Here is a 16,860-nt window from a genome sequence, read left to right on the forward strand (position 1 = left end):
GAGCTGCAAACTAGCCTGCAGTAGAGATCAAATCAGGCACAAGCAGTAATGAGCACGGAAAGTTGCCACATGAATGGCTCACGTGTGCTGGTAAGGTGCCACAGTATGTTCAGCATTCATTGCTACTGTCCTATTTATCCTGCTGCATCTCTTTTTTTACTAGTTATCTGTCCCAGTGATTTATTTTGTGGTGGCTTATCAAACTGTAAATGAAGTCACTTCCTGCCCTGGAAGGTTAAGCTAATGTTAATGCAAACTCATAACTTGCTGCAGCTGCTTCTTAAAGTGGCCCTACTTTGTTTCATTAATTTTAATGGCCTTGATGGCCGAGATTTATTGCAGGGCTTTGGCCTGGTCTGATTTTGGTGAAAATAAATCAATATTATCCATTTCATTCATACAGCAGCAAACAAACTAAAAGGAGATATTGATAACAGCAGAAATGAGGCATCCTGACCTCTTCAGCTGCAGTGAACAGCAAAGGTTCATAAAATGTGTCTCTTATTCCAAAAAATATATCTCAGCCTCTTTTTAATTCTTTGAATAAAGGCAGAAATCAACACTGAGTGTTATAGAAACTTCTCACAGACAGTGAAATCCAGCCAGTGCAAAAGAAAACTGAGTTGGCAGCACACTTCATTAACACGTTCCAGTTTGATCAATTAGATCAAAATCAATGGAGCAGAAGCACACATACTGTCCTTTTCATGCCACACATTCCTTTTCTGTGGTGCCTGCATTTAGCCACAATAGAACTTTATTAGTGATAGTTCAGCAGTACGAAGCACAAGATTCAGCGACAAGCTTTCTGTGGCTTTAAATAACCTTCTTAAAACCTTCTTCATACAAGCCTAGAGACTGGTTTGTGATATCCTGGTAATCAAAGTGTGTAGTCCACAACCAGGTGGCAAGTGGTTATGGGAGGTTGCAGGCAGCTGGGTAAGTGAAAATGGTCATGGGGAGGTATAGCATGTGCAACCACACTGGCTTACTTAAAACAAATGCTGGTCACACAGCTGGTGACCAGCACAAGGAGGAGGTGCCAGGCTGTGGCTGCATAATGTTCTTTCACGTGCTACCGAGGCCCCCATTGTTAAATGAATAAATTGTTGCCAATACGTCCTGTTTCTTCAGACTTCAATCGTCCAATCCAGTAAACGACCCAATGGCACTGGCAGACAAGATTCAGTTTTTCATGGGTGCGACCCAAATACTCAACTCTGGTTCTCAACCCATAAAAAGGGGAAGCAAACAGGCTTTCCAATGATATAAAATTTAGTGCCTGAAGCATTGTTGCAAGAAATAAATAAAAATGTTCTCATTTTTCGCATCTATAGACTCTGGGCTTCTATGGACAAAACAGATTTCCCCAGAAAAAGTTGATCTGCACCGCCATTGAAGCCCCAGTCTTCACACGAAAAAATACATCCGGACACTCATCAACCAATGTGCAAGATCACATCTGTTAGACATTCATCAAATGAGATGAAACCCAATGATGAAGAAAAGCCAGTCCCCCTCACTGAATTGCCTTATTGCATCTCAAACTGGAGAAGGAGATGACAATTAAAAGAGGCTTAACCTTAGAAATAATGAAAATGAATTACATCCAGAATAAATTTGAATCCCCTTGGAGGAAAATATCCTTTGGCCAGACAGCCTTCACAGTAGGATCAGCCTTGTTTTCGATCCAGCTTCTCTTAAAAATATATTATTGCCATTGCTAGCTTCTCTTTGTAGGTAATCTTGACTGTATGTAATCTTGCTAAACAGCAAGCTTATCTGGTCTGCTGTCATTGGTATTGCCATTTGTCTTTTATTTCTCTAGTTAACAGAGGTTGCCCGAGGGTCACTGACCAGTCTCTATGCCTGTGTGACTGAGGCCTATTGAACGTTTACCTTCAGCTGTTCAGCTGAGTTTACTAGTTACAGGTTACCTGAATTATTCCTTAGTGAATGTGAAAAAGGTGGTATATATATATGTCATCTGACCTACATGCTGCAAGTGTTAAGTGTGCTAGAAAGGTGTTCTTGTGGGAGGTGAACCAAAGGAGCCTTTTATGTGGAAAATGGTGGCAAAGAGGATCTGTGCTGTCTCAGCAATGCTATGTATGTAGAAACCTTTGTGTTATCCATTTTTATATCTGCTTTTAGGATCTCAGATTGCTAGTGTTTGTTAGCTGGACTGCATTGTGGTGATATATGTGTTTGTAGATCACAGCATACAATTTGCTGACTAAAATGTAAAATACAGAGAATAAAGGATGCCATCAAAATTATTCTTTAGTTATTCAGTGAAACTCAGTAAACTCAACAACATGGACCGCAGACACATCAGGACTGCTCTATGGTTTCCACTATATTTAATTTAACAAACTGGTGGTTTTATTGCTCAGTTTTCACAGTCACATCACTGCACCCTGCCACACCAGCAATATGACTCATCCAACATGAACAAGTCAGATCATCCATTATACCATCATACCATGCTACAGCTGCTAGCAACCAACTGCACATGCTGGTGTCTGTAAGTAAAACAGAGAGAGAAAGAAATAGCTGCTGCTGTGTAAATCAGAACATGGCCATACACAGACACAGAGATTCTACTCACTGTCATTCCCCTCCTCTACAGTGCATACCTCCACCTCTCCAGGCTCTCTTCCTCCTGCTCCCTGCTCACACTACAGATCACAATGAAGTCTACAAACTACAAACAACAAACATCATTGTCCACGGAGACTCCTGTCTGACCTCATCTGTCAACCTGTCCAACAAGAATGGGCTCAAAGTAGATACCTAATGTCATACCCTCCCCACCATGACCCCTCACCACTCTCTTACTCCACCACCCTCACATACTTCTTTACTGCCCCTGACTTCCTCATATAGTACTACAGTTTTTTCTGTTGGACTAATTATAAAATTTAATGTTGAATTTAAAATAATTAAAGAAAAATGAATAACACTAGATATTAAATTTAATACTTAATTGAGCTGCAGTTAACAGATATTGTAGCAAACCAACAATTTAGTAAATCGTGTTTATGAAACTTTGTAAATTGTAAATGAAGGTGGAATAAATCAGAGCTTTGTTTCACTCCTTTCACTGGCTTTGTGGCTACATTGAAGCACAATACAAATTATTTAGGCTTATGAAAGATGACGGTTTGGGTTAAATATATGCTGTTCACATCATAACCCTGCAAAAGCACTTAAGTATAACGTGCTTCATTGGTTTTAGCCTCACTGTTACAAAAAGCGACTTTGTAAAATTTGTGGTTATAACTGTCAAACTAACAAAACATGACCAGAAGATGCCATTTCCAGCTTTTCTGACAACAAATCAAACCAGGAAGTACTTATCTTATGTAAAAACTGTTTTGCTGATTTATTTGGTTTTGTTCTGACCTCCAGTTAAAAAACAGAAACCATGATCTGATTTGGACTACAGATAAACCAGCTGTTGTTATGTCTGATGAACCAGCTGCTTTTAAACGTTAGTTTGCTGTTATTAACGGGAACCACTGGTACTACCAAATTTAGCAGAGTCCAAAAAGAGCTTTGAGTGCTCAGTTCGAGCACAAAACACCTATATAAGTACCAGTCACAGTCCTTTGAATGAGCTTTAAAAACCACAGGCAGCTGCTGTAAGCTGTGTCTTATTTAAGAGTCCAAGCTCATAACGAAGCTTTTGATGCCATCAGCTTAAAGACGTGTCTTAAATGAAAGCTGCCGTTAGCTGAGCCTAACTGTTCTTAATATCTGCTTATTTTCAGTCTGCGTCCTGTTAGCTCAAGATTTGATCCTTGTACTTGTCTGCCCCCTCCCTTCACAGTTGTGTGCTTTGTCGTGCATATGTGGTACGTGTAGCTGTGAGTCCCTTCTGTGCTGAATGAAGACAGCACCTTAAGTTGCAGACATGCTGTCTGTTGTGAGTGTGTCTGTGTGGGTGTGTGCCTTTAGAATCTCAAAGATTCACGTCAGTGGAAGCTGTTCACCTACACACACATATTGTGTGTATGAACAAATATGCACACACACAAAATGCTAGAAATAGCCGCTCTATATTTGAATGAGTACAGTCAGTGTCAATGTCTAATCAATGTTCCAGCTTTTCTGTCAACTGCAGGCTGCAAAACAAAACAACACACTGAATGGATGGATTAAACAGTTAGAGGGATGCAGTTTATTCTAAAAGTAAACCAGCAGAAGCCATTACAATAAGAGCAAATGGTACATATTAAATATTCTCAGATTGGGTCCATTCTGCCTATTCTTTTATGTTTTGTCACACAAACACTTCCAGTGATTGATACTCACATTAAATATGGACACAGTTTCAAATAATGAGGTCAGTACAAGTAATCCCTGTGAGCAACTGGATCAGGCTTTAGACTGCACTAAACACTATGTTTCAGGCAGTTGTTCCTACTCTTGGATCTGTATGACATCAGTGACAGCGAATATCCTCAAAAGGTCATCGCAGGCAAACAACTCTGGTTGATCAAACCTTTCACGAGGGGCAGCCAATCAAAAAGAAGCCTTCGAGTAAACTAAAGCCCTGACTGAGATAAATGAAGATTATTTTGAACTATTTATCATGCAAAGCTACTCTAGTAGTCTTAAAATAAAGGTATGGTGCGAAAAGTGAGCAGAGCTGGGCCTCTCTACTTAATCTCGGAACATTAAATGGACTGACTCTTTATAGCGCTTTTCTACTCTGCCGGAGCACTCAAAGCACCACATTCACACAAGCACTTTCTTCTATGCTTTTTAAGTACTTTCTACCTAACATTCACACTCTGATGGATCCTTCAGAGAGCAATTTGGGGCATGCACACTGGGTGAGCCAAGAACCAAACCACCAACCTTCTGATCAGTAGATGACCTGCTCTACCTCCTGAGCTACAGCCACCCCGCAATGATGATGAAACAAAAGCATGTGAAGAGAACGGTTAGAAGATTATGGGAGAGCACTGTTATAGATAATTTGTTGTTATAGATAAAAGGCTATAAAAAAGCAAATTATCTATAACAGAGTTCTCCCATAATCCTCTGCCTGTTCTCTTCACATGCTTTCATTTTATCATCGGTCTCAACCTGTGAAAATGTCCTTTGAATATCTCTAGGCACTCGTAAAAGAATTCTGCACCATGATCTATGTTAGACACTCATCAGATAAGATGAAACACGATAAAGATGTGATGTTATTTCCCAGACTGATTTGCCTTATTCCATCACCTGTTAGGAGAAGATGTCAATTAAAAGAGACTCAAACTTTTATGTTTTTTTTATAATATGAGTCCCCTGCTAATGTCTATTGGCCAGACAGCTTTCACTGTAACACTGACCTGGTTATGGATCATACCTCTACTTCAAATAGAACACCGTGATTCCTCCTGCCCCTTTACAAGAAATCTTATAACTTGGTTAAACAGCAGGTTCATCTTGTCTGCTGTCATTTCCTTTATTCTTTGTTATTGTCATTGCCTCTGTCCACATTATTTTCAGTGTGTTTACTATCCATGCAGCTTAGCTATACATTTATTCCAAACTTAAGTCGCATATAGTGGCCATGTAAGATGACCCTCTCATACCTTCATTACTCAAATACTCCACATATTGACATGTGCAATTGCCATACACTGCTTTCAACTCAGCTCATTAACTTGATTAACTGCTATCATAAACTAGAATGACACTAGATATACACTGTGGATAAAAACTGGCTTCTGTGAAAACTGAAACTGATATGGCAGCCTAATAAAGAAATAAAGCCTCTTACTGAAATTTAAAATGCATCTCTTTTCACTCTGGCTTATTGTCTGAAAGGAAGCCACAGCAGACAGCTAAATTTAGCCAAATGCAATTGTGCTGTAATGATATGTGGTCAGTTGAAGTGCAGAGGCAGGAAGGGCAAAGAAAGATCTGCTGCTACTTACGAATTTAGGTGTATAATGTTAATGCTCCAATGACATGCAACCCCTAAGGAAGATTTTAAATTTAATTGAAGATAATAAACTCTCCTGGCAAGGCAAAAACCTCTACACATTTAGTCTTCATGGTTTTTCTTTTTTGTTAGTGTGGGTGCCCCACAATATACAATGTGGCTATGGGCTGAAGTAATACTATTAATTTAGTTACCTTGGGCTGCTCCTACAAGTTTGCAATGCCCATCTCACCAAATGCATATACATTTTTGTGAAAGCAGTGGGCGTAACTACTACTACATTGTCACAGTTTTTCAAGACTACAAGTACACAGCATCGAAATAAATAAAGCCAATGCAGAAGTGCCTAAAACTTTAATTTTTGTATAGAAGCCTGTGGCCTTAGAAAACTTAATTTTTTCTAATAACTTTGTGGGTTTAGTCACTAGTTTCAAGTCAACATTAAGAGGAGTCACAAATGAGAATACAACAGGATGTGCTCACTGGCTAACTGCTTGCGTTCGTTAGCCAAGTCATTAGAAAATGAGCATGCAGTGTCACTAGGTCTCACAGTGAGATCTACCATTACGCTTGTGACATGTGATTTCAAAAAAACCTAAAAAGATGTTGAAAATGTTCAGTTTGACGGTTTAAGCCTTTTTGATGGACTTTTTAAAGACAGAGCCATTTGATGGCTGCGACAGTCTTTGGCTTTGCATGTGTCTACTTTTCTGTTTGTACATGGCATTCTTTTTTTATTGGTTAATAGTGTTTGGGAAACAGCTCTGGATCATATTAGGTTCACCTTCTGGCAGATGAAGCATTTTACATGCTACCAGATGTCAGCAAAATGTAGAGAAACAAGACAAGTATACATTGTATAAACTGATTTTTTTTTTAGAACATAAATATTATTCAGTCAAGCAAAACATGTGACTGTGTGCTGATTGGTTGATGCATAGTCATGGCCTCCAGTGACTACAACTACACACATAGAGGGAGTCAAGAAGTCTTACCCGCTGTGTTTAGCTTACTATCTTGAGAGACGTTAGCTGATGCTCCAACAGGGGGTGGGACAGGAATTAGAAAATTGCTCTCGCAGCTTCCATGATGCCTCTTTGGGGGTGGGGAAGACGGCAAAAGAGGAGATGTTATTAACGGGGAAACCATCATTGTCGCCATTGCAGCAGCCGCCTCGGTGCCGTCCGTGACCGTAAGTGAGCGCCGGACAGCCACGTGTGGGTAGGGTGCCCTGGTCGGGCATGCTGTTCCTGTCATGGTAAAATTCAGCACATTTGGTGCCATCACTGGTGAGCCTCCCATACTGGTGGGGTATGTCCCTGCCATTACCATGGGAACAGACAGATGTGAACAGTCAGACATTGCGCGTCTCACTGCAGCCCGCTGTGGAGCATCACTACTATGGTTTGTTTTCGTTTCTCTGTTAAATGGCCGACACGATCCCGCTCTGCCATCCTCAGCGCGATTTAAATCCCGGTACATTCTGGGACTTGCAACCTCGTGCTGTTTTTCAACACTAATATCCTCTGATGTCCACGATCCTGACGTTCTCTTTTCAGTATGGCTTAAGTATTCTCTTTCCAATCCACTCTGTCCAACACTAGTGGTAGTTTTGTTGGCTGAGGCCGCAGGTGGGTCTGTTGTTTGTGCAGCAGTGTGACCAGATTTGCTCAGGGTTAAGTCAGCAGATGGAAGAGCAGTCTCACCAGGTTGTGTATGAACACTTTGCTTTTCTAAATATGGCTTGAGGATTTGGTTTCCAGTTGTACTTGCAGGAAAATTTTCTCTGTGCTTTCCGAGCAAGTTCCCAGATGATTTCTTCTCATCGTCTTGACTTCCAAGACTTAAGATGGTGCTTCCAGTGAACGAAGGGCTTGTTGTGCTTCTCTCCCCTTGGCCAGAAGTCTGTTTTGCAGGAGAAAGTGAGCCCTGGCTCTGGACAGCCAAATCATCTTTGCTGCCTGTATTTTTTGCTTGCAGATTACTTTGGCCAATGTCAGGCTTGGGTATAGGTTTAGGGTCCAAGGCAGAATTCAGAATGGATGTCCCAGGTGAGAGAGAAGGTGAGGGTGATGAAGAGGATAGGGAGGAGTGGGAGGACAGGGGGCTGTTGGGACTTTGTCCTGCACTTCCTAATGACCCTCCTGCCTCCCCCACCCTAAGTCCACCCTCCCTCAATCTCCCCCCTTTGCACTCCTCATCATCGATTTTCTGTGCCGGCATGTTGAAGGTTTGGGCACCTGGAGCCTCTGCCATCACTCTGGACGATGTACCCTCCATCCTGGCTTGCCCTAATTTCACCTGATCTTCCATCAAAGTTATTCTGGACCCTGCCTGGGCTGCAGTGGCAACCTGCCCCCCCAGTGCCATCTGGCCTTGGCAGTACCAGTCACTGTGGTGCATAAAGATTGGACTGGAGGGAAACAGCGGAGAGGAGGCCAGGAGCGCAGGGACGCTGACGCCAGAGAGAGTGCTGGAAGGTTTGTGTTGTTGATGCTGCTGCTGCTGCTGTTGATAATGCCCACTGAATGGTTGTCCAAACCCGCTGCTGCCACTAATAATGCCAGGCTGCTGCCAGGGCGAGCCAGACAGGTTTTTTCTGGCTTTGTCACTTGTCTCTGATTCTCTGCTGGTATTGCGTGTCCTTTTTTGTGTAGTTTATTTTTTCTTCTTCAGAGTTTTTTTTCTCTCTCCAGTAAGAATCGTTTCACTCTTGTCCAGGAGGCAGATCTGTCCTCGGTATCCAAAGTATCATGAGCTTAGAAAGCAGAGGAAGCAATGCATCCTTTCTTTTTTAAAGTGATGCCTCCCAGTTTGTGTGTTGATGTGCCCAAAGTGCATGTGTGTGTGTGTGTGTGTGTGTGTGTGTGTGCACAGTGCATGTGCATATAGGTGAGGCAAAAGAAGTGTGTGTGTGTGTGAGTCTAGTCGTCTCAGCTTCTCTCTGAGCACTGCACTGATCAGCTGTGGGGCTAAATTGCACCTTGCTCTCTCTCTCTCCCTCACTCACACTCTCTCCCTATGTCTTTATCTCTGTTCTCTTCCCCTCTCTCTCTCTCACTGACATCACACAGTCACATGACAGCCAGGAATATTCCCTCATTCGCTGGAGCGAGATTTCAGTATCCAACCCCTAGCGACAAACATGCACAGGCATACACACATGAAGACAAAGACTGCATACACACATGTGGTGAACATGCATGCACACATGCGTGCAAGCAACAGATCAATGGTTGCCACAGTCACTCGTCTGCCAAATGATAGCCAGTGTTCACATGTTGATACATGGCGAAAGACACGCTGAAGACTGTAATCATCCTGGTGAGACTTGTCTCCTTGTTGTATCAGCCAGTGACTGGCCACAAAAGCAGACAAACTACATAATAAAATTTACCACAGTGACGTCGTGAAGTGCCACACAAAAGAATTCAGGTCTGAACCTTGCACTCTTGTATCCATTAATTTGTGCCCTCAGTTAAATTGTTTTGTGCTTTTCGCATTTTCCCTGTGCAAAGATTTTATCCACTTGACACGAATTAGTGAATCAAATCCTTTCATTACACTTATTACTTTAACTGAGGTTCAATTAATTTATACAGAGGCCAAATATAGCTGACATTTTAACAACAGATGACAATGTGACAACTCTGAACTCCAGACATGGGGTTTGGGGCAGAACAGCATGCAGCCCAATGGAGCTTTAGCCAACAATCTGGAAATCTTCTGGACATTTTTATCATGTTTTTAACAGATCTAGGCCCATTTTCAGTTTTAGTTTTAGGGATGTCACATCACCAGCCATGTGATAGCATTGCCTTCAAACACCACAACCAGCTACTTCTTGCACACACATGGAGGTTTCAATTGTGAGCAGTGTTGGGCTAGTTATTCATGCTACTGCCTAAAATGACCATGTTAAATTAGTTAACACTATAAACCTTAGGCTACGGCTCCACACACCAACACAAATACCTATCCTGTTGAGGACGCACATATGATCTTTCTTAGCGTTTAGCTATGAATACAAAACCAACAATACAAAGGCAAGTTAAAAAACCAGACCAACGACACTTGCAGTTCTACTGTACTGTAGTGATTCTACTGTAGAAACATGAACAGGTAGAAATGGAGGCTAAAATGCTGCAAGTCTAACTGCTCATCACTTGCCTTAATTACATGTTGATAGGCTCTATTCTTGACTAGCTTTGTGTTAGCATTAGCCAAAGTTGTGTTAGCAGTATAATGTAGTTATTTCTTTGCATTCTTATCTTCTACTTTTGTGCAATAAAAATTAAAAGAAATATTTTCACCGCTCAAAACCTGTAGATCACTCAACCATTTCACTCCTCCCGGCAAATAAACTGAAATCAGATGATTAAAGCAAGAAAACACATTAATTTTTTTCCTTCTTATCCGCTAACTTGCTGATAACTTTGTAACGCAAGTCACTACATAATTGTAACTGTAGCGTAATTACTATATTTATACAGTAATAGTTAGAATTTATACTGTCATCGTAGTACATTCACATATTACTGCGTTACTGAAAAATGTAATGTGATTAAAACAATGCGTGACTTTGGAATGTTTTACATCCATCACTGGTTGTGAGTTAATTATGTTAACTAGTTATCTTTTATAAACAGGTGCCATCAAAAGAGACTTACCCTGTTATTATTGTTAAGAGATGGATGAACACACATTAGCTAGTGTTTTATGGACAAATGGCCTTCTTTGTCAAAAAAACAAAAACAAGAGATCAAAAAGGGCATAAGTATGAAATCCTAAAATATATTTAATAGTATATTTGAAAAACCTACAACACACTCTGGCCTTTTTTCCAGTTATAAATTGTTAATGTAGCCCTTTAGCTCCATTAACTTCTATTCATGAAGAATTATCTTGCAAGTGACCTCTGAAGCATCTCCGGATGAATTGCAGCCAATGTCTCTACAATGGGATTAACATCAAGTGCCACCCATTCTGCTGCATTTCCTCATCTTGTGTTAACTAATTTGAGGCATAGCAACGGTTACTCTGCTGAAAAGCTGAAAACGCATGCAAGGCATTCATAACAAATACTAGACAAGGCTAAATGTTCTTGGATTGAAATTTCTGGAATATATAGTGCTATATATTTTTTAAGACTCTTGCTTGCCTCCATTTTTCTTGTTGTTACTGGAATTCAAAAAACAAAACAAAAACAAAATATATAACAATAAAAGGATTGTTATTCCTATTAATTATAAGGACAGTAATAAGAATTCTCCTTCTTCTTCTATTCAAAAATAAGAATAATAACCATTTAACAAAATTAGTTTTGCATATGAAACAATATACACTGCTGTACTGAATGCAGGGATGGGAATCCAGAACAGGTTCCCAGAATTATACGTCTGCTTGCCTGTTGATCCCGCTTGTCAGTTCCCCTTGTACTTGCATTACAATTAGGTGTTTTCAGTTCGTGTGACATAGTGACACAGTCTACAGCACGGATATGAACATTACTTTCATTTTTCTTGCACAAAAGGACAAGAGCATGACCGTAAACTGCATCCAGGACAGAAATACCCACATTTTACTGCTAACATAACTTCAGTTTTTTGTAAGCACCTGTACAGACAACATGCTAACCCTAAGCTATTCAAGAACCCGTGTGATGTTAAAGCTGAGTGAATACCCCAGCCCAGCAACCAGACCCTGAACTGCAAGAGGTGAGAAGCAGATGAGCAGTCAGATCCATTTCTACCTGTTCATGCTTCTAAAGTAAAATTACTGTCATGATTACTTTAAAGTCTCTTTTTGTTCATATTTAAATACTAGGAGATACATATGTGTATCCTCATTAGGATAGGGATTTGTGTTGGTGTGTGGGACTGATGGTATGATGGTATAAATGGTAATTATAAGACATTGTGTCACAAGGTGATTCTACAGAGTAACGTGAATGTAAAGTAACAAGCACTATAATGACTTACTTTCTCCTGAGAGTAATTAAGTCAAGTACTGCGTTACTTTCTACAAAAGTGTTCTGTGTATTATGTGTAATAATTACTTATTTTGAGTAATGACCCCAACACTGATCACAGCAAAGAGGGGAAAAACCTCCAACAGGCACAAACTTTTGACCCACAGCATGTAATTCATTTGCAAGAATCTAATGTCTGTGCTGCTCAGCCATGGTGGTGACTCTCAAAACGGAGCAATGAGAATCGATAGGAGAATCTATAAGGTATTTAAATGAATAAGTGATATTGTGGAATCACTAAATCCTTATCAATTCCCATCCCTTGTAGACTGTGAATGTTTTAGGTGACTGTGCACATATAGCACATATATCACTAACACAAGCTAAATTATCTGAGGGAAAGTAACGTGTAAAAAACATGTCCCACATTTAGCTAAATATATTAGTATAAGAGATGATGACCAGATGAGTAATAAATTCCACTGAACATTGTGCTTGTTTTATATTAATAGTGATGCAAAATGGACCAGTGAAAGATCTGACTGATAGCCAATTAAGACTAAATAAGAAAATGAATGAATGGATATCTTGATGCATTCTCAATCATCCAGGTCATCACTACAGGTTTTCGCTTGCGCAGGGGTTGTCCTTCTCTGCGCAAGCGAAAACCTGTAGTGATCCCATATGTGTCAGGAGTATCGGAACAGTTGAGACGCATTTTTTCTAAACACCGGGTCTCTGTGGCTTTTAAACCCCAAAACACGCTGCGCCAAAAACTGGTCCACCCCAAGGATCGGGTCCCCCGACACAAACAGAGTAACATAGTGTACGCTGTTAAGTGCCAGGAGGATTGCCAGGATTTATACATCGGGGAAACCAAACAACCTCTAGCGAAGCGGATGGCACAACACAGAAGAGCAACCTCATCAGGCCAGGACTCTGCAGTCTATTTACACCTACAGGCCAGTGGACACTCTTTCAATGATGAGGATGTACACATCCTGGACAGGGAGGAACGCTGGTTTGAGCGCGGAGTCAAGGAAGCCATTTACGTGAAGAGGGAAAGACCATCTCTGAATCGAGGAGGGGGCCTAAGGGTACATCTTTCGCCATCTTACAACGCTGTGATTGCAGCCATTCCCCAACTCTCTGTGAATGGTACTCATGGCCATTGATCAGTGTTCTTTGATCAGTGGGTTTTGGTCAGTGATTGTTGATCAATGGTCATGGGAATTTGCATAATTATGATTAAGGAACTGACCTCACAGCCCATTGTTCCCTCAGTGGGCTGGTTTCAGTCATTATGCAAATGTACTGTTTATAAGGTTTGGGGAAACCTGCAGTCAGCTGAGACTGAAGAAGTCACTTGGATGAGTGACGAAACGTTTCTCCCACAAAACGCTACGTCCAGATGAACAGATTCAACTTTTGGAGAATGAATGGATATCTCATCATGTAATATCTACCATTTAAAGAATATCTATATTTAAAGTTAGGGCAGATAAGTATATAAGAGAGTGGATAGGAAGTTTTCTTTCAATTTGATTTTTATTTAGAAAAATAATTATTTTATTTATGAAATATAGCACTATATTTTTATTTATATATAGCCAAATCACAACAAAAGTGGCCTGAAGGCGACTGGTTGGATCTTTTAATGCAACATGGTCATGGCGAAGTGAGTAGTGGCTGTCTTTTGTGCACGGTGGTATTAAGTGTCACCAAGAGCGACTCATTAGGTTTGATTGCTCTGTATGCCTGTGTAATACTCAAAGCATAAGGCAGTGGTGCCCTTATTATAATGACATCCACAACACACCATTAATTAAATTAAGATAAAGTCCAAACACTTCCAACGCTAGCTCATTAAAAATATGGACAATCACCATGGAATCATGGCGAGCTGACGTAGGCTATAAAAAAGGATTTTTAAGAGTTGTGCAATGGTCTCTGCCTAGGACAAACATTTGTAAAGAGGAATAGAACTCTTTCATCAGCTGTCAGTATTGCATTACATTTCTCTAAAACTGTAGGCTTGTTCAGCAAAGTGAGATTTCCAGGCACTTTCTAGGCATTCAAATGATGCTGTTTCCAGAGTGACCTGACATTCTGTGCTGCACTCATATCACAAACACCATGTGCACTGCAGTGAGAATAAATTGACTTCAAGGAGTGCAACCATCTGGAATTCAGTATTCTCTCTTGGCACAATCTACTAGAGATTCTTATGGTTGCCTAAAGGCAGAAGTAACCTTTCCAAAGGACCAAGGTCATGTTCAAAAGGGGATATAGCTCTCGTAATATCCTGTATGTACATCATGGAACTCTAAACTGCAATGATGGCTGTCTTGGAACAGCGATGAATGTGAAAGTCGTGGATATATTAGGCAATAAATGACAGTTGGTTCTCTTAGTCAATATCTTGTATGTGGAGGAAATGTGCAGGTGTTAAGGCCTGACTGATTTGGAACAAGGCCAAATCACAACAGCTAGATGACTGGGTTGGAGCATGTCCAAAATGGCAAGGCAAGCAGGGTGTTTCTGTTCAGCAGCACTGAGTAGATACAGAGGTGGGAGCCCCTACGACCTAGCAATCATAATCGACTTAACCCTTTGAGGTCAAAGTTGTCGTCTGTGCTAACTTCAGTCCTTACCCTAACACTAACTCTAACCCTATGTTATTTAGTTTTTATTTAATTGTTTTATCAAGTTTTGGCAACAAGGGAACAAAGAAAACAACTATTCATACTAAAAAAAACGGGGATCTGAAAAACGATTTACAATTTTTGCAAATAAGTATGTTTTGCCCCCCTCAAAAAGGGGTTAGGGATACCAGCAATGATGACTTAGACCTCAGTCCCCAGGCAGCTGTCTCCTGCTAATGTTTTGGTGCTAGCAGCATCAGCCAGCAGTGTTAGCTTCATCTTAACATCTGAGTCATATTAAATGATTAAAAGTACTTTAGAAAGACAGAGAATGTAGTAGAAAGCACTACTGAATATGCAGACAGTAGATAATCTGCCTCTAAAGCAACTTGGGGCAGTTGAGTGTCTCCCTCAAACACCACTTCACCACCACTTCACGCCAGGCCTGTGCCAAAAGAGCAAGAACAGCTCATCAAGTGTGACTGAAAATGAATGAGTATTATTACATAATTATCCATAAACAATTTGTCTAGTGTAACCACATGAGAGGAAGACATTAGACCGTTGCATAGCTTCAGCAGACTTAGAAAGGACAGGTATTATGCAAAACTTTCAGGCACCACTTATGTTTGAGTATGGTTTAACTCACATCTGGGTTCAAGGTTCAAAGTGTGACAGATGACGACTGCCACTTTGTATTCAGTCCTTTGTAGGTACCTGTTGAACTATCAAATCTGAAGGATTTGTGGCCTGTAGCTAATACTCCATACATCAAGTTTCACTGTGTTGCTAGAGTACAGTGCAGTTCACCATGATGACAAGGAAATATATAAGAGTAGCATGAGGCACATAGTTAATATTTCACAGCTTTGTTTTTTCAACACTTCGTTTCCCTCTAGTACAAAAAAGAATATTACAACTTCTGTGTACTGTGACACAATCAAGCTCATTTCAATCAATGAATGAACTAAATGGCTAAACCAAGGCTTAGTATAAACAGATATATTTGGACTTTGGACTATGAACCTTTAAAGCAGAGATGAAACAAACTTTTAATGAAACAAAAGTCGGATCATTCAGGTTTGGGCAAATTCTTGCACATCTACAGGATGCCTGTTTCTTTTGTGTCTCAGTGTCAGTCAGCGATGTTAGCTTAAACACATTGTGTTTTTCTACACTTGTAATTGACACAAAGATTCAATCCCATTTTATCACCAGTTCAGGAAACCAGATAATTATAAAGACATCATGTGCTTTTTTCCTACCAATTAAGTCAGGGTGAATTTATAAACATGAGAATCATCTCTTTGTGACTGACATGTGATGTGAGAAACCCTCTACCTTAATTGGCTCCATGAGCTGTGAGTCAATACCTCTGCCGATGCTGTAGCAGCCTCGATCAAGAAAGTGTGGAGAAAGTTGACGCTCGCTCTAAAAATATTTGTATGAGCTTTGAGTTATAGCTCAGAGTTACAGCTTTCACACAAACTGGACCAATTTAAAGGTTTCTAATTACTTGAATTGCTTCCATGAGTTGTGTTTAAAAGTCACTATAGCTCCAACTTCTAACCAAGTTAATTAGAAGGCTGAATCATTGGGCTAAACTACATAACCACCATCCCAGCATGGACTTGTTTCTTTTACCAAACACGATATGTTTATATTACAGTTTTGTGGATTAATAAAAAAAGGAAAAAAAACAATCTGAAAATGGTCAGTTACAGGTACTAGACTGCAAGTGAGTGAAAAAGCAACCAATGCCCAAAGAAAAACTCTGAAATACCTTCAGAAAGAAGAACTGAAGAAGAGCTGGTGCTCTTTAAAAAATGACATCAAAGTCTGGCTCCTTGGAGGCAACACATGAAGAAATGAAAGGTGGCTCAATTCTTTGCAGAGTACTGCATATGTCGTTAAAACAGAATATCAGATCAGTTTATATTCAGATATGAACCAAAATGAGGTCTCTATGTCAGTTACCGACCTATTTTTGTCCCTAACATGACATCCATCTCTGCCGTTTGTCCTATTTGACTGAGAGAAAAGGGGCTTTGGAGAACTGCTGTGAAACATCCAATATTTGCAAGTTACTCTGAGAACTTGACAGTTAATTAAAATCCACTTGAAAGGGTTTTTTTCCTGGTAAAAATGGAATGATACTAATAAAAAACGGATTAATAGTTAGTTTGTAAAGTAACAATTTTCATTAATGAATGTTGTGTGGTGGGTCTAATAACATTATTGGATAACATTTACAAAACTGAAATTGGTTAAAATTCTGTTTCACTGCTTTCACT

General features: G+C 40.2%; 1 protein-coding gene across 9 annotated transcripts in view; it reads right to left on the reverse strand.

Annotated features, from left to right (window-relative positions):
- Window positions 1-16,860, reverse strand: part of map4l (microtubule associated protein 4 like) — a 118,557-nt gene that overhangs the window by 37,092 nt on the left and 64,605 nt on the right. Inside the window, exon 1 of one of the 9 annotated variants that reach the window (XM_025900513.1) lies at window positions 6,946-8,949. The exons of the other annotated variants lie outside the window; for them this stretch is intronic. Coding sequence (XP_025756298.1) covers window positions 6,946-8,353 — 1,408 coding nt within the window. The 5' untranslated portion in view covers window positions 8,354-8,949. Of the gene's footprint in view, window positions 1-6,945; window positions 8,950-16,860 lie in introns of those variants that run through there. 9 annotated transcript variants of the gene reach the window in all.

This window comes from Oreochromis niloticus, linkage group LG18, assembly GCF_001858045.2.
Source record: "Oreochromis niloticus isolate F11D_XX linkage group LG18, O_niloticus_UMD_NMBU, whole genome shotgun sequence".
In the NCBI taxonomy this organism is placed as follows: domain Eukaryota; kingdom Metazoa; phylum Chordata; class Actinopteri; order Cichliformes; family Cichlidae; genus Oreochromis; species Oreochromis niloticus.